This window comes from Carassius auratus, unplaced genomic scaffold, assembly GCF_003368295.1.
Source record: "Carassius auratus strain Wakin unplaced genomic scaffold, ASM336829v1 scaf_tig00215676, whole genome shotgun sequence".
NCBI classification, from domain to species: Eukaryota; Metazoa; Chordata; class Actinopteri; order Cypriniformes; family Cyprinidae; genus Carassius; species Carassius auratus.
The window spans coordinates 58,152-80,872 of record NW_020528193.1 but is presented as its reverse complement, the minus strand read 5'-3'; the positions used below and the strand labels follow the sequence as shown (position 1 = coordinate 80,872).

The following is a 22,721-nucleotide window of genomic DNA, read 5'->3' as shown; positions in this document are numbered from 1 at the left end:
GTGTAATTATAAATGTAATTACAGAAATTAAAAACAGATGTAGTTACATGTATTTTTTTTTTTTTTAAATATAAGTACAATGTAAAAACATGTATGTACACAATAAGTACATTGTACTAAATTATTAATTAAAATGTAAGTACATAGAAGTTAAGGCCACTTAATATAAAGTGGGTCCCATTTACCTGTCTATACAATACTATCATGACATTAGTACGGCTTGCTGAAAGGTCAAATATTATTTAGAAATTTAGGCTACTGTTTGTTTTAGGACACTGAAGGAATAGCTTTAGGACCCTGCAGAACCCCGCTATAAAACACGTGGAGATTTAAGCAGCACTCTTCCAAAAAATCAACACTTCACCAAAGCGGACCGATCCGCGTTTGTTTGTAGCTGTCGGTGTGCGCTTTGCTTGTGTTTACACTCTGCTTTGTGACACGGGACAGTGTGAACACAGTAGACCATAAGATTTAAGCAGCACTGGCTTTGTAAAGTTTTCCTGACAGCTCTATCTATCTCGGGTCTGTAGAGCACACTCCCCATCTCCCCAGTGGATTTAATCGTATTGCAGGAAGTCCCTCACGTCCTCTCTGCCTGCGCTGTGTGTGTGTGTGTGTTTGTGTTTTTGTGTCGGTATATTATGAAGATCTCATCATAAGGAGCCGGGCATTATGAGGATCGACCGGCGCATGGAGAACTGGTGCCTCACGAGCGGACTGCGCGCTCTTGTGCTGCTGATAGTGGGACTAACAGCTGACATCTCCACTCATCACTCACCCGACGGTATGAGACACAATTCATATTAGTGTTTCTCTTACAGTCCATTTTCACTAATTAAAACTAATAAAGAAATGCAATTTGCCTACTGAAAGTTTATTGTTGTTACGTAATTACAGTATTGCATAGCTGTATTTTGTCATGTCTACCTTTTGAGTGTATTGTTCCAGTGACAAACTAGTGTATTTTTTTAAGGTTCAAAATTAAAATTATAACAATTTGAAATCAATACAAATCAAATATTTTTATTGTAAAAGCATGACATATTTAGCCATTTATTGGAATAGATTTTTAAGCCAGTTTGTCAACATAACACATGAATAAATCAAGAGGAGAGTTGTTGAATGAGATAAATTGGAAATCTTGAGTGCATGAGGATGAAAAACAATAGCAGGAAAGAGCAGAGATGCACATTTACATGTGGCTTTAGGAGATACCTTCAACAGTGACCATTTAAACACAATGTGTGTCTAGATGTCCTGTCTGTGTATATAAATAGGAATAAAAGCATGCTTGGACCCCTAAATGTTCAATTAAATATTAATGATATAATATGTAAATATTTAATATTTTAATGTAATACTTAATCATGCACAAAATTCACATATATATATATATATAGACACACACACACACACACACACACACATTTATATATTAAACAGCCACAATGTAAAAATATCTGTAAAATATATGTATATATGTTGCATGCTTCTTATTGCATTGCGTTTTATTATTACTTTGTATTTTTTACTATAAGAAATAATTTAAATGCACTGACACTAATTCATTTTATAGTCAAATATAATACAGATGAAATCAGCTATATGGAATTGGAATTAGTGATATGCATTTATTATCAGCAATGTGCTTGTCAGTACTCCACAGTTTTATTGGGTCAGTGGGATTAGGTTTAAAATAGGCTCTTTTTTTGGCATGGACATTTGCTGCATTTATTTCGACATAACTATTGAAGTAAATGGTGTGTGTATGTTAATCATTAGGTCATTTAGGGTTACGTTTTCTCTTTCACCTGTGAATTCCACCATTTTATTCATCAGATCGTATTGTTCCTACACATCTGTTCCACACATCTCAAAAGCTCTCCTCCTCTGCTCTCTCTATCACAAGAGTGCACACATGCTCCTCTAAGCTGGTGTTCAGAAAGATAGTAATTACAGCAAAGGCAGGATGATAATACATCTTTGAGCTGTGATTGCAGGGGACTCTCGAAACTCTCGGTTTGATCAAAGCAAATGAAACTGAATGCAAACAAAAAGAACCTGTGAACAGTCATATGTTTCTCAAATGCCTTTCTTTATTATTTAAGTTACTGACGTTGTGTCTTTGTGTATATGTTGTGTGCATGTAAGTGGTTTAGCCACTGAGAGGCACTGTCTTGAACACATTTTGAGGGCAGTACTTTGGCTTTGCACTTAATGCCTGACACTTTTGAGTATGCAAGTGTGTGTGTCTCATATTTCCTCTTGTTAGCACCTCATTCCCAGTGCTGACAAGTTCCTGAAGTTAGTAGGGCTGACATGGTTTCACAGTATCACACATGACAGCAAAAAGTACCTAGAGCCATTAAAATGCAATTTGAGTCAATCCATCCATGGCTAATTTATTTCTTGTGCATCGAGTCTGTTTGTGTGTGTATGTGTGTATGTTCATCCATGGTTGAAATCGTCTCTAGGTTATGTATGTAACCATGGTTCCCTGATGGAATGAGATGCTGTGTCGAAACTCTATAGGAATGCCTTCAGCATGACCATGCTCTGAATTACATGTGTATTCAGTCCAATAGATGGGCAAGACGTCAAGGGTGGGGTGACGTAGCGGCCAGGAAGCTTAAAAGAACATGTGGTGGATACAGTGGCAGCTTCTGGGAAATTAAGTGCTTGCAGGGGCTGTCACACTTCTAGTAGAGTGAGCCTTGACCCCCAAGGGTGTGAGGAGACCAGAGGTGGCATCCACTATTCACTGGCTGAGTCTGTTTAGTATCAGGAAGACCTCTCATGGGGGGACCATAGCACACTAGCAGTTGCTCTGCCCTTCTCCACAGGTCAGCTCTGTGGACGTATTAGTCCAGTGCTCGCACTGGATATATACAGTTAAGCTTCTTCTTGTCAGGCTTCTGAAAGGCAGGAGGACAGAAGGCCCGGTGTATGACAGGCCATGGGGTAGAGGAGGGAACTTTAGGTACATAACCCAATCAAGGGTAGAGAAATGCTTTGGCCAGACCGGGCGCAAAATCTGAACAAGAAGGGGTCACTAAGAGGGCATGTAGATCCCAAACACTCTTAAGAGAAGAAATCGGCAGAAGAAAGGTAGTTTTAATAGTGAGATGATGATTATATATCTCCTCTATAGGCTTGAAAGGAGGTTTACAGAGAGCCCTTTGCACCACAGCCAGGTCCCACGAGGGAACACGAGATCCTAACGGAGGCCTCAGCCTCAGTGCACCGCAGAAGAAATGTGTAACAAGGGGGTGTCTGCCCACTGACTGACCACAGAGAGGGGTGTGGTAGGCTGCAGTGGCCACTGTGTAAACCTTCAAGGTGGAGTGGGTCAACCCTGCAGAGAATCGTGCCTGCAGGAACTCCAGCACTGTACAAACTGGGTCAAGCTGGTGGTCTCCGCACCAAGAAGTGAAAAGTTTCCACTTCAGTGCATACAGTTTCCTTGTAGAGGGAGCTCTGGACTGGAGTATGGTCTCAATTGAGAGACCGGAAGTTACACGCACAACTTCCACAGAGTAGTGCAATCGGGGGAAAGGTGTACAGACCAAGCCTCAGCCAAGTCTTTACCATAGTGTCCAGTCTCAGAGGAGCTGGATAAGTCAGAAAGAACCAGAGGGGATAGTGCAATGTCTCCTGAGTCACAAACAGATCAACCTGAGCCTGGTCAAAAACTCTCCCACCCGGCAGCCCCAAAAACTAGAGAGCAGCCGAGGGAGGAACCGCTGAAATTTACATTGCTTGTTTACTAGCCTCATGGTACCTGTCGATGATGGAATTGATGGCATCACCGAACAGGCCAGAAGGTGCAAGTGGGGTGTTCATGCTCCGGCTTAGAGGTGGCGGTTCAGCCTGTTTCTCGCCGGGCAAGTCGATGTTTAGCCTGGCCTTCTGGGAGTGAAGCACATGCAGTGGGAGACGCTCGCAATGTTTTGATTTTTGCATAATTCGCTCCCAAGCAGACAACGGACAGACTTTGTGTATCCCAACCCATAATGTAGCCTGGACAGGGAGGAGCACACAGCCTGAATCGCTGCCTGCTTTCTGTGTTTTGTCTTATCACTTGCCTTTGCATGACCTATAATGAGGGACAGACAACACTAAATAAGACTCACAAACAGAGACACCGCACGTGCTTTTAAACTTCCTGGTCGCTACGTCACCCCGCCCATGACGTCTAGTCCATCCATTGGACTGATTGCACATTCTGAAGGTGCTTCCATTGCATTTCGACACAGCTCCAGTTCCTGAACATGCACATGGAATTTCAGTGCAAAAACCTCTTAAGAGATGTTTGTATATGTATTTGATTTATAATCAGGCACATATGCAGACTTTTGTAGTCGAAAGGGTGTGTGACATTGGCAAGAAATTATATACTGATAATGATAAATATAAAACTAAAACTGCCAAATGGGTGGCAGCAAGTCACTGTCTTAATAAGTGAGTCATTGATTTTTTTCATTCAAGCATTTTGTTCAAATTGACATATTTATTTAGAAACGATACAAGCGACTGGCTGTACCTTAAGTTGCATACTCTCTGAGTAAGTAATTTTGAATAAGCACTTACGTCGCAACCATTTAGAATTAATGTAATCTGGTCATACCATATTTGTCATGTTGTCAATGTCATATGATCTACCAGTGTCGATTATGTTGCATTCACTGCAATTCACAGATCATCTCCCATGGCCTTGTGGGAAGTTTCCAGTGAATGTGCACTTTAGAAACTTTCTGGAATTAGTAGAACATCCAAGTATTTTTACCTATAATATTATAAATACAGTAGATTCAGAATTACTGCTCTCTGTTTATACTTTTTTCCCCACTATATAGTAGTGAATTGTGCAATTTCAGATGGAGCCACTTTCTTTATGAATGGGTTATTGAATCATTCACTCAAATCATTCATTCAAAAACTCAGATTCATTTTTGTTTGAGTTTTGCAAAGTGACATATGTTGCTTTGTTATTGTTAAAATATCATTTGCAGTATTATTGTGGATGATCCATATCACACAGCTCTAGTAGTCAAGCACATTTTGATATTTTTAAGTGTCAATTCAAGTGTTTGGGTCACAGTGGGGCATCAATTCCATACAATTTCAGTAAAGTAGACCAAATTATAGTTATCTGCCACAACCTACACACAACAGCACTCAGAACATATATGCAAATTGCATTTAGTGTTCTTGAGGCACATTTGTAGTTTTCATAATTATGTATGATTTTCATAATCCATTTCTTAAATCAGAGGCTAAACGAGACAGCATGTGGAAGTAAATGGCAATGTCAGTGGGCGTAATTCATTCTCAAGCCGCAGAAACACTTAAACTTTGATCTTGCCACATTTCTATGGACACCAAAATGGTCATAATATAATGTCACACTCTGTGACATCTTTCTTATAATGCAACATATACTGTAAAACAATGGAAATGTCCAAATTTACAGTAGAATCCAGTGAAATTCACATGAGCTTGGGCTTTCTCTATCCTGCATTCACATTTGTATGAATGGAAGTCAGTGGAATGAAAAGTGTAGTGTGACCAGCCCTAGTAAATCCTGACAGAGAAAGAGGAACATATTGATAAAATAGTGGTGAATTTGGTGGGAATTTCCACTGAAACCTACAGTTCCTTTCCTGTGTGTGTTTGGTTTTCATGTGAGAAAGAGATAGACAGAGACACGCATGTAGAGATTTTGGATAATGCTTTTTGTTGAAGGGTGGGGTGAAGTGATCAACAAACTTTGACACAATTTTAACGCACCCTCGTGAGCTGGACCAGGTGTGTGTTTGTGTGTTTCTTTTTAAAAGGATTTAGGTCTCTCCCAGTCATGTGAATCACCTCACTGTGGCTTTGGTCTCCGTGACCAATCCATTCTTTATGTGAGGGGTCTGGTTTTACCTCCTGGAGTGACACACACTAACACACATACGCCAATCATCCAAATGTACAGGATGATCAAATATCTCTAGATTAATATAAGGCAGATGCATTTCAGTCTTACGTTCATCTACATTTTTCAAATATAAGGAGCTGAGACCACTTTCACTGCTTCTGAAACAGTTTTGACACGTTGAACAGACCCCTGTTGTTCTCTGCATTGATCCAAAGCTCAGCACCACACACACACACACACACACACACACACACACACACACACACAGTCTCATTCACTGATTGGCAGAGACATCCAGTTATTGATTCTGGCTCAGACAATAGGGATCAGTTTGTGCATTCAGGTGGTGCAGGTCTAAGCTCTCTGCACTCATTAGTCTTTCGTTGTCATTGTGTGTGTTTCTCTAAGTGTGCAAACATGTCTAAATGTTGCACATATTAAACATCAAAGCTGTCTTCCAAGTTTGTGAATGTGTTGCATTTGTGCAGAACTGCATTTAGAGATGTATATTTAGTTGATCCAAAATATATTTTACATTGTAGTCTATTTGAGATTTAATTAAATGTGAAAAACATATGAGGAGTATGCAGGCCAAATGAAAAGCATGCAGCAGTTTTTGTGTTTATTCTCCAAATGTAAGTAGATTCAGTATGGTCATTATCATTTTTTTTTTACTTTAAAAAAAAAATATTTTTTATTCAACAAAACTGCATCAATTCAAACTAACAAAACAGGAAAGGGGAAGCAACAGACACATTAATAATTTTACAATCTGAAAGAGAAAAAAATATTTTATGATCATTCCTTCATATAGAATTTCTAAGAAAAACTTTGCCATGCATCAACAGTACAAGCTTTAGTCTTATTAAGTCCTGCTGCTGTACATTAACTATCACTATTTTAAGGAGGATATGAATCCAGAATGTTTTTGCACGTGTGGGGAGTAAACCAATTTTGTATTATTGTCTTCTTTGCAGCTGTAAAACCAGCAAACAACATTCTCTTCTTTAATGAACTTATACAGGAGTTTGAATCGTCATTGTGAAGACATAAACCTGGATTAGACATGTAATCAAGTTGTAGTAAAAAGAAGTTATCAAATTCCTTAATTATACCTTTTATTGACATATCAAAATGATCTAAATATAAGATAAAGTGACATACTGCCAAGTATAGTGACCCATACTCAGAATTCATGCTCTGCATTTAACCCATCCAGAGTGCACACACACAGCAGTGAACACACAGACACCATGATCACACACCCAGAGCAGTGGGCAGCCATTTATGCTGCAGTGCCCGGGGAGCAGTTGGGGGTTTGGTGCCTTGCTCAATACCATGACTCAAAGTCATGGTATTGCTGGCCCGAGACTCAAACCCACAACCCTAGGGTTAGGAGTCAAACTCTCTAACCACTAGGCCACGACTTCCCTTAATATTATCCCTTATGCTAGTGGTTCAAAGGATAAACAAAACAAAAAAAGGGAGTATAATGTACATTATACATTAAATGGACATCCCTGCCTCATTATATTTAACGAACAAAAAATACTCCAAACGTTTTTTCAAAATTAACTAAATAAACAAACGAAATGAAATGTAATCTTTTTGCCATTACATTTGATAGCTGAAACAGTTGGTTATAAACTGTTTTGGGAGGGGGGGTGGAGGTGGGCTCGGGCCGGTAATTCTGATAAGCTGCCGGACACGGGCCGGGCTCTGGCTGGGCTCGGGCTGGGCTCGGGCCTAAATCTGTGCTATGTTATCACCCCCTTTCATTACCTCAGACGCCCCCTCATCAGTGCTGCTCTGTATATATATATGGATGGATGGATGGATGGATGGAACGATAGATAGATGGTTATAACTTACACAGTGAAGACTAATTCATTTACACAATGTATTTATTTATTGTAGTTTATGTCCTTTTGCTTGTAATTAGTTTCTTATTCTTATTTCTTCACTGGCTGTTTATGTATCTCCAGTGAGCTTTTTTTATTTTTTGTATTATTATTATTATAATTTTTTTATTATTATTATTTTCTTTTATTAGTTTGATATTGACATTGGTGACAAGGATTATGAAAATTGTATGGTGTCAAATCTTAATATCATAAAAAACCTTATTAAAAGAAAAAATAACTATATCAATCGTTATAGAGATTTTGCAATTTTGCATATCGTGATATAAGATTTTGGTCATATTGCCCACCCCTACTGCAGAGTGATCAGACAATAAAATGGGTAATATACAGTTGGAAGAGTTAAATGAAATTAGAGATGAGAAATATGTATTCTATCCTAGAGAAAGTCTTATGTCTGTTAGAATAAAAGTGAAGTCCTTAGATGTAGTATTCTGGTTTCTCCAAAGATTGATTAAATTAAGCTCTGTGATAAATGTATTCAATAACTTAAAGGATTTGTTAGCTTTAGTATCAGGGTGAGATTTATCCAGTGCAGGATTTAAGACAGCATAAAAATCACCACCCATCACTAAAAGAAAATCAATCTACTCAAGTAATATATTGTAAATATTTCTCATTCGGCAGTAAATGGAGACCAGTGCTCTACCTGTCATTATTTATTTTATAGCATATAAAAAAAAAAACTACCTTCATCATCATTCCCGGTATGTTCAATAGTTAAATGTAACCCATCGACTAACATAAGCACCCCCATAGTTTTATTACAGGCACAAGAGAAGGCTGCTAGTTTGTAATACTTGTTTTGAAAACATGCCACATTGCATTGATTTAAATGGGACTCTTGTATCAGGGCACAGGAAATCGATTTACGGTGCAAATATTCTAATGTCTGGGTACATTCAATGATAAGATATTCAGAACCTGCAATGTGTGTTTGCAATGTCAAAATTATATCTACATGAAGAAATACAGAAATAATGCCATACTGCCACTGACATATAGACGTTAGTATGTATATGGTAGTACTGTATGTATCCTAGATAGCAATCCACCTAGATGCATAATCCTTTTAAAAGAAAAGCAAAATAAATAAAATTATTGATGTCTGTTGAAGGGCATAGAAAAAAAAAACAAAGAAAAAGGAACAACGAAAAACTATGTACAAAATTCAAAGCAGACCACACATTACCAAGAGTGTAGGTCTGCATAAACCAAAGCAACAAATGTTAATATGTGACCTGTCTATTTCAGCGCAAGACATTTCCCCCCAAAAGGCCTACTGAGCCAAAGGTTTAGAGATGAACCTGCACTACATTAGCCTGAAAAATAGAAATAATGCATAAAAATAAATAAAATAAATCATTATTATTTACCAGTCAGCGGACGAAAGTAGGGGACAGGGGCAAGATTCCAAAAAGAAATCAACAAGTGTCCATGGCCACCTTCTTATTGTCCTTTTCAGGGCAGTTAGGATCACCACAGACCTCATCTCATTGAGCTGTAAGGATGGAGACGGCAGCCGCTGCCCTCCCACTGCTTTGCAGCACTGCAGAATAAGTCTTTTGTGACAGTAAAATAACAAAATCCTCTGCCTTTTGAGGAGGGTTGAACATCATCTTCTCACCTTTCATTACCGCTGGATAAGTGAGGAAGGGCTGGAGACTGAGTGATGTCATTTTCTTCAAGACCAGTTAAAAGCTCTTTCTCTTGATAGTTGTGGATGGACTGAATAAGTTTTTGTTCACATGGTATATGTTTGTGTACTGTGAATATTTATTATGTGTATATATAAAAACACACCCATGCATGTATGTATATATATAAGGAAAATATATGTTTATATATTTATATATAATATAAAGGATTTGAATATAAGTATACACATGTAAATACATAAATATATACTGACATCACTACTTATGATTCATGGGGACTTTGTGTTTTTAATATCTGATGTAACATAATATTTATTTATATTTGTGCATGTCTATAAGAGACTTCTGAAAGAAAAACGTTTTAATTTGAAATAAAATCATTTTGGTGGTGAGGAGGACAGATATTTACAACCCTTCAAATCATTTGTTTATTCAAATGATGACCATCAATATTTATTTATTTAAATGATTTGTGATTAATCTATCTATCTATCTATCTATCTATCTATCTATCTATCTATCTATCTATCTATCTATCTATCTATCTATCTATCTAATGCTTATCTGAGATCACTTTTTTGCTATCCTGATTTTTTTCCAATGAAAATGTTATATTGCAAGTATAAGTCAAATGTGTCTATGAATCCAGTAGTGTATTAATTTATTAAAATAAAAAAGTGTTTTTCAGATTTATATATGTGTCCCAGGATAAATATGTTTTTGAAGAGAAAGATGAACAGCAGAAATCCTTAACCCAAGGGCCACTGTTTAAAGAGGCTAATACCATAAGATGCCACTCATAGTTTGCCTCAACCATTTAAGATGTCGATCTTTCAAACTCTCATTTCTTTCCCTGCCAGAGAGCCTCAAAATCATAATCTGTAGCTACACATCGATAACAGTGAGCTCAGAGTGAGAGAATGACAGATGGAACCAGAGAGAGAGATTATTATAGCAAGGTCAAGAAGTCTGTAGATTCTTTCAGTCAGTAATCTCTCTTCATTCACACCATCACACCCGCATTAGCCATTTACCAACACACTCACTCTCTCTATCTGACACACACACACACACACACACACACACACACACTCCCCAATCTCTCACCTCTCGTCTCGTTTGAGCAGCTCGCTCTCAGAGTGCTGACGGTGCTTTTTAGGATGTTAGGAGAGAACTAATGCATTCAACTCATCTACTGAGAAACCTGAAGACGCTGCAAACAAGAAACTTATCATTAACTTGTCTGCCTAGTGGAGGAAGAAAGTCCTCATTACTTTTTCTGAATTTGAGATACGTTGGAAGTGACTGGTGAGAGGTTTCCGTGAGCTGGAAAGCAATTTAGTAAGACTGAACTCTGCCCACTGATCACGGTGTATTCTTTAAGTGATTGGTTTCGCTAAAGGAATTATGCAAATTTCGTTATTTGCATAACTTATGGTTTTATATAACTAAACATTTATAAGCAAGCAAAAGCATTTGATCAACATGTTCATTAAAACATGCACTTGTGCTAGTTTGGCGGTAACAAATTTTAGTACTCTATCGAAATATATGTATATATATTTTTTTTTTGAAACTTTTACTTCTTTTTAAAGAATGACCTCTAACCTTTTACTCCACTACATTTCAGAAAATGTTTTGAAGCGAATGTACACTACTCTGATGTTCAGTGCACGAACAAATATTTTAAACTGATTATTTTCTATGATTCGGCTGAGCACAACAGACACACTCTGATGTTTAGTTCATGAACAGATTATTCTTTGGAACCAATTATTTTGGCAAAATCGCATATTCAAACAGTTACTCAAAGAGTAAGTGATTACTTTGTGATCATGTGTATTATGAATGAAATACGGATGTACTACAGTGGTCTTGTTGTCATTTTCATGTGACCTGTCAGCATCAGTTACAGTAGGTCACTTCACTGCCATTCACAACTCCTCTCCTATGGTGTAGAAAAGTATCCATAATACACACACTTAAGAATCTCACTGGAATTAGTAAGACATTCCCGTACTTTTCACCTACATTATTATGAACTGTGAATTCAGCCATTCTCATCTTTTCATATAATATTTTTCGCCCGCTACTTCTAAGGCCCTGCAATTTTGGATACAGCCATGCTCTGATGTATGTTTCATGAACAAATTATTATTTTGAATTTGTATTGTTTCCAATGAGACAATTCAAGTCAAAAAAGAAAATTTACCAAAAAAGAAAATTGTTTTCAAATAATTGTTTCCAATGACAGAGTTGTTCCACACAAATGTAATAATTATTTTGTGAATGTGAATGTAGCCAGTTGCTTCAGTTAATGATTTACTGATTCAGTGATTCAGTCAGAATGAGTCTCAAGTTGAAAGATCAGTGTTTTGGTCTTGTCTGACTCAAAATAAGCCTGGAAGTAACATGATCCTCAGAGCCCAAGTGTGCTGACCCCTAATGATTCATAATAAGGTTGGACTAAGCTTTTAGCATATTAAGCTCTATCCAGTATGTTTGACAGTGTGTTTGACTGTTAGACCCTCTCACTTTAAATAGATATTTTGAGCAGAAGCAGAGCATTCTGGGCAGACTGGTTGTATAATGGATTGGTTGAATTCTACAGGATTACCACGAGACATGCAAATTGCGTTCTTTAACGTTCCGCCTGGAAACAAAGATACCTTGTCGCTAAACCCCATCATGAAAGAAGAAAGCCGTCATGTTTACAACTGTGACAACGAGTGATTATCAGGATCAACTAAATCCTGGATTTTTAAAAGTATGTGGAATATTTAAAGTTCACTGCATTGAATATTTAAAATATGTCAGAGTTTTACACACCGGCCTGTTATTATGGCAACATTTCCACGCCCCAAAACGTGACGCTGACTGAAACAAACTGTGATTGGTTGTTTGACATGTAGGTCAAACGGCCTCATGGGCGGGCCTTGGCCAATGAAAGCTGCCATGAATCCATCAGTCTTTATTTTTAAATGTGTCATTGCTACTTTTCTATGATCAAATACATTGATGTTAAATCTGAGGGAAACGTGTGAATAATCGTGCCTGTCAGTTTCCAAGAATTTCATGGAAAGCTTTTTTTTTGACATAAAGAATATAGTAAAAGTCTCTCACGTTGAATTAATTTACACCATTACAAACATGTGCAGCAGTTCTCACATGTAATTAAAATTCCCACATAAATGCTTCTAAACATCTTGAACTTTTCCTATGTGGTCCGTAAAAAAAAAAAAAAAAAAAAAAGCAACAGCATCTAGTTTAAGCATTTATGGCATGTCTTTGCTTTATTTCCTCTCTTTGGCCTTAGACATATCCAACATAATATCTATTCAACACTCAGGCTTCGTTAGATGCCGTACTGGTGAATTGTTTGGCCTGCTGCTATCAGTGCTGTATTTAGTTAGAAGCCTCAATGGAATTTCATTATGTTCAATAAAGCATATCCGTACACGCATGCGCATATGCACACACACATTCTCTGGGGTTTTACGTTGACACTAGACTTATAAATCTGGTCAAGTCATCAGGCCATCAGATAGCTTGAACGTGACCTGGATGTGAAGGGAAAGAGAAAAAAAGAAGGAAAAGCAAGCAGGAGGTACACATGGCCACATTCCAAACAAATGCTAAAGTTACGCACTGTTAGGACAACCAAGTATTTTATATGAATTTTATGACTTTATAGAATATCAAAATGTCAACTGTTTACCCATTTCAGAATTTAGGCAGAAAAAGTACTCTGTTTGTATACTGTGCATCAGGGATTTACGCATATACAGTAGAGTGAAACAATGACCGCCCCCTTCTTCAGCAGTCTTGATTCAGGAAGTATTTTTCCTGTTAATTTCCTCCATGGGGATTCTAAAAAAGCTATAAACCAAACTATATAACCAAAGATGACAATGACAATTTTTGAACACTGGCGAAAAGCAAAGCTGGACAAGTTTAACACTGAATTAAGCAGATCATAATGCATCGCAAATGATGGAATAAAAAACTAAATCAATGATGCAATATAAAACTAATTATTTAATATAAAATATTATATAAAACTATGTATATTTATTCCAGTTTTAAAAACTAAATATTTATTGAAAAATAGTCAAATTTAAATCTATAAGTTGTAGGAAGTCTATAAATTGTAAGAAGACTATACAAAATGTGTATACACTATTTGTAAAAACCTGTTTGTATGGAGAGAGTGAGTGGAATATTTACCTCCAGAACTCCACTGGTGCACTTTATTTAGATGCAGGGAGAGTTATGCCAAAGCTAGACACTGTGTACAAAAACATATTGTTATTTACGGATTGGATGGTGTGTGAATACTGGTGATAATGAAATGCCTTGAGCTCTGGTAGTTTTGCTGATATGGTGTGTGACTGTGTTGCATTATGACAAGAGGTGTTGGAATGTTTATTATAGTCTGTATATAGAAAGAGGGCAAGAGAGATTCAATAAATAAACTATATATATATATATATATATATATATATATATATATATATATATATATATATATATATATATATATATAATATTTAATTTATTTTTTATATAAAAGTTTATTTATTGAATCTCTCTCTATAATGTCTATACAAGTGCACACACGCCTTTCACATGCATACATATATTTCTATTCTCACAAACTTACATTCACCTTTGCGTAGATATATTTCTTTTATCACACACTTAGATTCTCCTTTCACATACATAAATTTCAATTTTTACACACTTACATTCTCCTTTAACATACATTTCTATTCTCATAGACTTATATTCTCCTTTCGCATGCATACAGTACATATATTTCTATTCTCACAAACATACATTTTCCTTTCGCATACATACATTTCTATTCCCATCCTAACATTATCCTTTTGCATACATTTCTATTCTCACACACTTACTTTCGCATACATATATCTTAACTCTCACACACATACATTCTTGTTTTGCATTCATATTTTTCTGCTTACATATATATATATATATATATATATATATATATATATATATATATATATATATATATATATATATATATATTGTACTTTTTTACACAACGAAACAGCATCTCCACAACATGGTGGCGATGGCAACAGCAAGAATCAAAGTTACACATTCTTTCTTTGTGTGAAAATTTGGGCGGTGTTATGTAAATCTTCCAACATTGTGATGTAGACATATTGGGCCATTAGACTGAGCCATTTTAAGGGGGTGTGGTTGACTCTTAACTTTTATAAAGATTATCTCTTTGGGTTTGAGACTGTAGTCTTTGCAACTTCTTTAAGCACCAAGAGCTTGTAACACTCCAAAAAGAAAGGAAAACTTGAAATTGCATCATATGACCCCTTTAAAAATACTGTATGTATTTTACAGAATAGCAAAAGAAAATGCCATGAGAGTTTTTATTTGAAGTATTTATGGTTTTTGGTTTTTCTTCCAGTATTTCGAGCTTCTCAAACAGTTAATTTGTTCTATCTGCTTGTTCTGTATTTAAAGGAGAATATAAGTGTTTGAAAGTAGAAATATATGTATGTGAAAAGAGAATATAAGTGTGTGAGAGTGCAAGAATGAATTTTGGCTTGTATGGCCCCTGAAAAATAGATAGATAGATAGATAGATAGATAGATAGATAGATAGATAGATAGATAGATAGATAGATAGATAGATAGATAGATAGATAGATAGATAGATAGATCATTTAGAGGCCTTAGAAATTATCCTATCAAATATGATATGGAAGGATTTATAGGGTTAAAGTATATGGTTTGTTATCTGATACCATTTGATACCATATTTAGGTGTGTAATATTTAGGATTTGATGTAAAATAACTTACTGTATATTATCTATCTATGTGTAAGTTGAACATTAAATTATGACAATGTCTTTCAATTAAATTTCCTCACTCAATTCTCATTTAAGCACAAATGTCAGCTTTGTTAAAGCCTCTTCCTGAATTGAATCCTTCTTGGACTAAAAGAGCAGAAGGAGAGGATAGGTTGAATGATAATGACAGACAGGAAATGGGGTCTGGGTAAAGGAAGTGGGGGTTTGTGCATATGCCTATGTGCTATAAATTATATCCAAAATGACAGGATGTGCACAAACACATATTGAAGCATGAGTGATAGCATCCCAGTGGGGAGAAAAGACATTTCCGGAGTACTGTGGCACTTCCTGTCTCCTTCAGAATGCTGAATCACTAGTAAAAATGGTTACCTGACAAACCAGCAGTGGAAAACTATGAGCCCAGTGCACCCTGCAGACCGAATATGTGTTATTATGATATGACAAGATTCTCACTGACTATATTTGTTCTCTATTTATGGGATACTAGTGCACTAAGTATGTGTTTTCAGGGGCTGTTTAGTTCCTGTAGTGTCTCAATGCATTTGTAAAGTGATCGTCATTTTGTTCTAGGATTTGAGGCTCAGTATATTTGTTCTGACCTTAAAAAGGTACTACAGTCTAGTTGTTGTACTGGATTGTAATACACTGGATTTAATCAATGTTTAAATCAATGACAGAACTATACTGAATAATTACCATATTCATGCATTTGCACTCTTAAAAATAAAGGTGCTTCAAAAGGTTCTTCAAACGATGCCATAGAAGAACCATTTTTGATTCCACAAAGAAACATTCAGTCAAAGGTTCTTTAAAGAACCATCTATTTCTTACCTTTTTTGTAATCTGAAGAACCTTCTTTCACCACAAAGGATTCTTTGTCAAACAGAAAGTTCTTAAGATGTTAAAGGTTCTTTATGGAACCATTTAGACAAAAAGGTTCCTCTATGCCATTGTAATGCACCTTTATTTTTAAGAGTGTATATGGTTGCCCAATCTACATCAAAGAATAGAATGGAACTGCTGTGATACATGTTCATACAATGGTTCTTTAATGCAAATATTGCATATTATTAGTATTTTTGAAAGAAGATACATTTATTCGTTCAAAAATACAATTAAAACTTACAAAACAAAATATTTTCAAATGCTATATATTTCTGTTGTGGCAAAGCTAAATTTTCAGCAGCTGTTATCTGTTATCTGTTTTTGATGCGTAACATTTTTGTGGAAACTGTGATACCACAAAAGTGAGACCACGTTTGTGGTAAGATTTGAAAAAGAGAGAGAAATTAACAATTGTATTCATCGTGCACATTGAAGTGATGAATGATAAATATAATAAATGTATTTGGTAAATGCTAATGCCTCTACTAAATGACTAAAAGTAAAGTAAATGCTAATAAATGCAGTTTTTTATTTCTATTTGTCAATGTATCACCATTTTCACACAAAATATGAAGTAACTGTTTTTAACATTGATAATAATAATAAGACATGTTTTTGAGCATCAAATCAAACTGTAATGATTTCTGAAAGGTCACATGACTGTAATGATGCAGACAATTCTGCTTTGGATCACATGAATAAATTACATTTGATAATATATAAAACGTTTTTTATATATATATATTTGTAATAATATTTCCCAATATTGCTTTTTTAACTGTATGTTTGTTAAATTATAATATTTATTAAATGAATAATTGTAATAATTTTGGCAAGTACTTTAATAATAAAAATTATATTCATACTTTTATTACAGTATTTTATATGATATTGCATATTATTAATTGTTGTCATGATTATTAAATACTGCTTTTTATTTTTACAGGACAATAGTATGTATTATTACAATATAAGATACTGTATATCTTTTAATATTATTTAAAAAAAATTAAATAATAAGTGCTGGGGTTAGTGGCCAGATTGAACAGCTTTTTTCTCTTCTATTTGTTTATAATTTGCATGCCTAAATTATAAATAGAACACATGTAGAATATATTTAAAAAAAAATTTAGATAAAAAATGACTGTTTGTAAGTAAGTTGCAGTGAGAGAGAGAAAGGAAGAAGGGAGGGCTTACAGCCTTTAGAGAGATGGAAAAAAACATGGTGTGCTGTCACTCTGCAGCTTCAGCTCAGCCGCTCTTAAGGCTGCACTTCTGTACACTGCTGTATTGTGCATGTTTCTCTCTCTTATACCTCCTCTTCATTTCTTGCTCTCTCTCTCTCTCTCTCTCTCTCTCTCTCTCTCTCTCTCTCTCTCCATGTCTGTCCCCCTCATTCATAATGGATGCCGTAGTGTTGAGGTTCAGATGAGGATGGAACGCTTTGGCCCTGTGGGGGCACGATGCTTTCACTGAGGGGAGAGAAAAGAGAGAAATCTTTTGATTTAGACTGATGACGCAACTACACTCACGAAACACAGAAGCAAGTCAAGTCAAGTTTATCATTCTTCTCATTACATGCCAGTTTGAGAAAAAGAATGAAATTTTCTAATATAAAAGAACAAAACAGAAACCTATTCATCAGCGGCCTCAAACTTTTGGACCCCATTGTACTTAAAAAATACTGATGTCAAATTATGACATGCACTCAGCGTTCTTATTCATGCAGTGCACTCTTTTTCATACTCTTATGAAAAAGTTTTCAGTCATTATGTCAAATTGTTGCCCATCCTGGAATGCTCATTTATCAAGCATTACTTTGATTCATCATTGTATGCACGTAAGAGTGAATATATTTCATCAGCCATGTACCTCTCCCAGGGTGCTGCTATGTTCACGTTACATCATCTTCATCTATCAGTGTTTCCTTATGAGTTTATAAACTGAAATTTCCAACATCAATTGCTGTTCTGCTGTTCCTAAAAATTCAGACTTTCTGATTTAAATGGAAGACAGCAGTCAACTTGTTTCTTTATATAGAAATGTATTTCAGTTGTTGAATATATAAGCTACTATTAATATTTGAAAATAGTGGAAACAGTTTCTGTGTGCTTAACAAGGTGTGCTTGATGTAAAATACAACCATAGTAATCCATACTATATGCAGCAACTTGTTAGCAGCTGACATTTTAAAAGCATGCAGATTTTCAGCATGTTTTGTTTTGTGGGAAGACTGTCATGTATATTGTAAAACAAAATTGTAACGTCTATTCAGGTGATGTTAAAGTACTATGAAATGCTTATCATGCAAAATTATGTTGCATGATAGCAAGTACCATATCTGCCAACATATCCGGGTTCTTAAAGTAAAAAGACCCTTTATTTTCTCCATGGAATAACTAAATTTTTAATTATGACTTGTCTGGTGAACCATATTACCAATGATTCTTATACCTTTTGAATTTTTGCTCCAAATCAAAGATTCTAATATTATGTTTTACCTTGTAGCTGGTTGATTTGGTCCGCAGCTTGAAACATTTTATAGAAGATGTTTTCAAATCCCTGTGAGAAAAACACTTCCGGAACCAAGGCTGCTTTTTTCTACTTCAAAATTTCGCTTTAATTCACTGTGTTAGTTGGAGTTTCATTTTAATTACTTGTGAAATTCAAATTTGGGATAAGACAATAATGGAATGCTCAATAATGGAATTATTGGAACTATGGAACCTGCATAGTGCATCTTTAAACTTTCTGGAAGACCAGCATCCTAAAATCCCATTAGAAATCCAGAGGGAACCCATTACTTAAATACTGCTCCTTTTCCAAGTTTTAGGATTAAAAATGTAATGAGTTAAAGATTTAAAGTTAATTTATCTCTGCATTTGTTCATGTTGATCCTAATTTACAACAGCAATGCTTACTGATGTCTTCAGTTTACAATTCCACTTTTAACTGTTGGTCATTTGAACTTCTTGCCCCCAACACACACACAGAAATTGAAAGAGCTCAGCTGCATCACATATTGTGTCTCTGGTACCCACTGCAACACTAATGGGAACATTTGCTGTTGCTTGTCGCAGGGAGGCAACTAAAAAGTGTGCTCAACAAACTGGAACACTACCACACCATGGTACCGTTATTGCTGGAAGGAAGAGAGCAGCGACCAATCAGCTGGCTCCACTCCAGGGTAAGAAAGAACACTGTGTATTGTTGCTGCACCATTTTTCACATATTGTCCTAAACCTCTAGAAAGTAATTTACCCTTCCATCATGATGTCTTGTTGCTTGTGTTTATTTATGTTATTTTTGGTTTTGAATAGCACTGAGTTGTGTACATTCTTTTCAGATGGATAATATATTGAGTCCAGTGCAAGTTCACTTCAGTTCAAAATGGTATAACATTAGACTACGGTACAAATTAGCTCACAATGTATGACTCGCATAGTCAGTATCATTATTGAGCCACAGCCTTTTAGCTCTAAAAGGGTCATTTGTGAAAATAAGTGAAAGGCTTGACTGCCAAATGCCACCAGAGGCACAGAGGCTGAGTGATGAGGTGATGAATCTTGAAAACTGTTTTGGAGTACATTAGATTAGATTAACTGCCTGAAGCCGTGGCGACATTGTCGCAAAAAGTCACAGGGCCTTCGTCATTAAGGCTTAATTGATTCCAGTCTCTGGTGAGTTAACTCTGGAGAGTTGCTCGAGCTCCAGTGATTCACGAGTTCATGCTAGATATAATTAGCTGAAGTATGATAATGCGTATGTGGCGTGCTGTCCGGGGAAGGGCTCCGAGCTCGGGAATGGCACGAACCTCGACTACCCCCCTCCCCCATATGTGTGAAATGAACTCGAAGTGAGGTGATGGGGTGGAGGAGGGATGCTGATAAACTGTCAATGGATAAAGGTGAGTCAGCTGTATTTGTACTGTGGTGTTGATTAACTTGATAGTGCTCCTCCGGTGTTTGATTAGGCTAAGTATCTGACGCGCTCCTCCCGAACCTTGTTAATAAAACATCATATATTACAGTCAAACGTCTTCCATAGTTCAGAGCAATGTCGATGTCTGGCACATGGCACTTAGAGGCCATTTCAGTGCCCATTTTGCTGTGAATTCATGTGTGCTCTGAGGATTAGGCAACGGAAACTCGACACCCAGAGCTTTTCATACCTGTCTGAAATGTCGAGAATGTTTTAATGCATTGTTAGGAAAAAGTTTTGTATGTCATGAAAATGCAGTGCTAGGGAAAGGTTGGCTTTGCTTTGCTTTCCAAGGAAATTTTGATTAAACATATGCAGGTGGAGATTGAGGTTGTGGTGAGGGTAGCGCATTTCAGGCAGGAAATTCCACTCTGAATAAAAGACCCGTCGGTCTGTGCCACGAGTGGCCTGACTGATGGCCCAAAGCCATATCACTCCAGCTGGAGTAAGGGAGGAAGATATGCTCTATCAGCTGTTTAACAAGGAAAAGTAAATGGTCATTCTGTTATAATAAAGTGAAAGTTTAACAGTTGTTCAGAAATGTTTCAGGATCTGTATCCAAATATTGACTTTTTGAACCCTATGAAGCCTTTTGTGTCATATTTAAGACACACATTTCTAAGGCCTAATTATAGTATTAGGGCTGCACAATATTGGAAAAAAGGACATTGCAATATTTTCTGTGCTATATATTGTGCTATATATAATTCATGATTTTTTGCCAGATTATGTGAAAAGCTTTGTTTGGAAATGAGCAATTCTAGAATGTTGAAAATTACTGAATGAGAAAAACTGGAAATGTTTGTGTTAACACTTGGGTAAACAAACGTCTTTCAATGACCATAAAAAGCTTGAGTTTTTTTAGGCCACATTTCCACTGTTTTTGACCCATTTAATATGACTGTAATGTAATAAGAGTTGTGTTATTTATAACATAAAATATCCATAAACGTATAACACAAAATAAGAAAAAATATTTGCAATAATAATGTTCTACTATAAAATAATACTAAAGTGTTTTTCGTAAAGTATAATAATTTTTTTTGTATAGTACATCAGTAAAATGACAATTTATTTCTAAATTTCTTCATTCTCACTATGAAAAAAATAAAATTTACAAGCACAAAACCACAAAAATACTTTTTGTAAGTAATTTCAAAATTCGCTCAACTTTTCAAGCGCCAACGGCGGCGTCAGCCAATCAGATCAGCTTATGCAAATATCCTGGTGCAGATGCTAGCCAATCGCGTTCATGCAACACCAGAAAACTAATGTGATTGGCTGTTGTCACTATGACTGAAGTGCCATCTGAGATCAGTCACTTGTTCACATTGTAGTATTTTTTGTGAATGGCTCGTAGTGCACAGTGTAGGTGATAGGGAATGATTCAGACAGTGTAAATATGCTTTCGATTGGTGCAAATGAGGTGTGGTTTCACGTTGTGTCACATGAACCGTTTCAGCACACATCTGGACTTTGTCTCCAGTCCAGAGAAGCGATCACACGAAGTGGATCACATGCACCAGTTGGCATATATTAAAAAACTTTCACCACTACACTGCCTCAGCATGATTATGAACACTATTTTGTTTAACTTTTTGTCTGTCAAATACGACTTTAACGAGAACACCATTGGCTATTTTTAAAAGGGGGCGGGGCTGCTCAATATGCCGCGCCCTCTCTTCCTGTTTCAGTTGAAATACGTCACCACCACATAGAATAACGATGCTTGTTTCAAGCAGTTCACCTTAACTTTGCAGATGAACATTAGGCTGTGAAAACGCAGCATACAGTACATTGTCTAGACAAACAAAAGAAATATAAAACATTCCCATTGACAGAACACTGTGAACAGGTACAACATAGAGGTCCACCCCGATTCACCAAGATCCACTCACTACAACATTTCTGGCCTTGCTGCTAGCTGGTTTTTTGTTATTTCTCGTGAAGCAGTTTATGTTTTAGATAATATTTGTGTGCGGAGTTCAGTTTATATTCCCCATGTCTTTGAATGAGTCGAACGAATAAAGATTCAGTGGCTGTACATGAACACATCAGCCTTGGGCCCGTGCAAAGTGCTTGACACATTATTATGTGTAAAATGACAGTTGGGTGGCTTCCTTTTGACTGTATGGCTCTGGCTGAGTCATTCAAAGGTGTGAAGGCTGTGTGTACTGTATGTGTATGTGTATGTGTGTTTCAGTGAGGAAGGTGCAGGGTTTAGAGAAAAATGGTTGAAATAGGAAAACAGGACATGAAGTGATTGTTTTGTTTTTCATTTATTTAGACGCCTCCTGCTTCGCTGCGCATCCTGATCCAAGCAGAAGGACAACAGCTGATTTTATCTGTGGAAAAGAACCAGTAAGTCTCTCTCACAACACTCCTGACTCTCAAATATCCACACACATGACCAGACACACAGAGTTTTTACAAAACCACATGATCTAGTTCTGCAGATCCTGTCTCAACAAAACAAAGCACATTC

The 22,721-nt window shown here is 36.3% G+C and overlaps 1 protein-coding gene across 1 annotated transcript in view; it reads left to right on the top strand.

Annotated features, from left to right (window-relative positions):
• Window positions 1-341: 341 nt before the first annotated feature.
• LOC113095305 (disintegrin and metalloproteinase domain-containing protein 12-like) overlaps window positions 342-22,721 on the top strand; it is a 69,718-nt gene continuing 47,338 nt past the window's right edge. Inside the window, exons 1-3 of the mRNA XM_026260878.1 lie at window positions 342-784; window positions 19,336-19,442; window positions 22,524-22,597. Of these exons, the coding sequence (XP_026116663.1) occupies window positions 673-784; window positions 19,336-19,442; window positions 22,524-22,597 (293 nt within the window). The 5' untranslated portion in view covers window positions 342-672. The remainder of the gene's footprint in view (window positions 785-19,335; window positions 19,443-22,523; window positions 22,598-22,721) is intronic.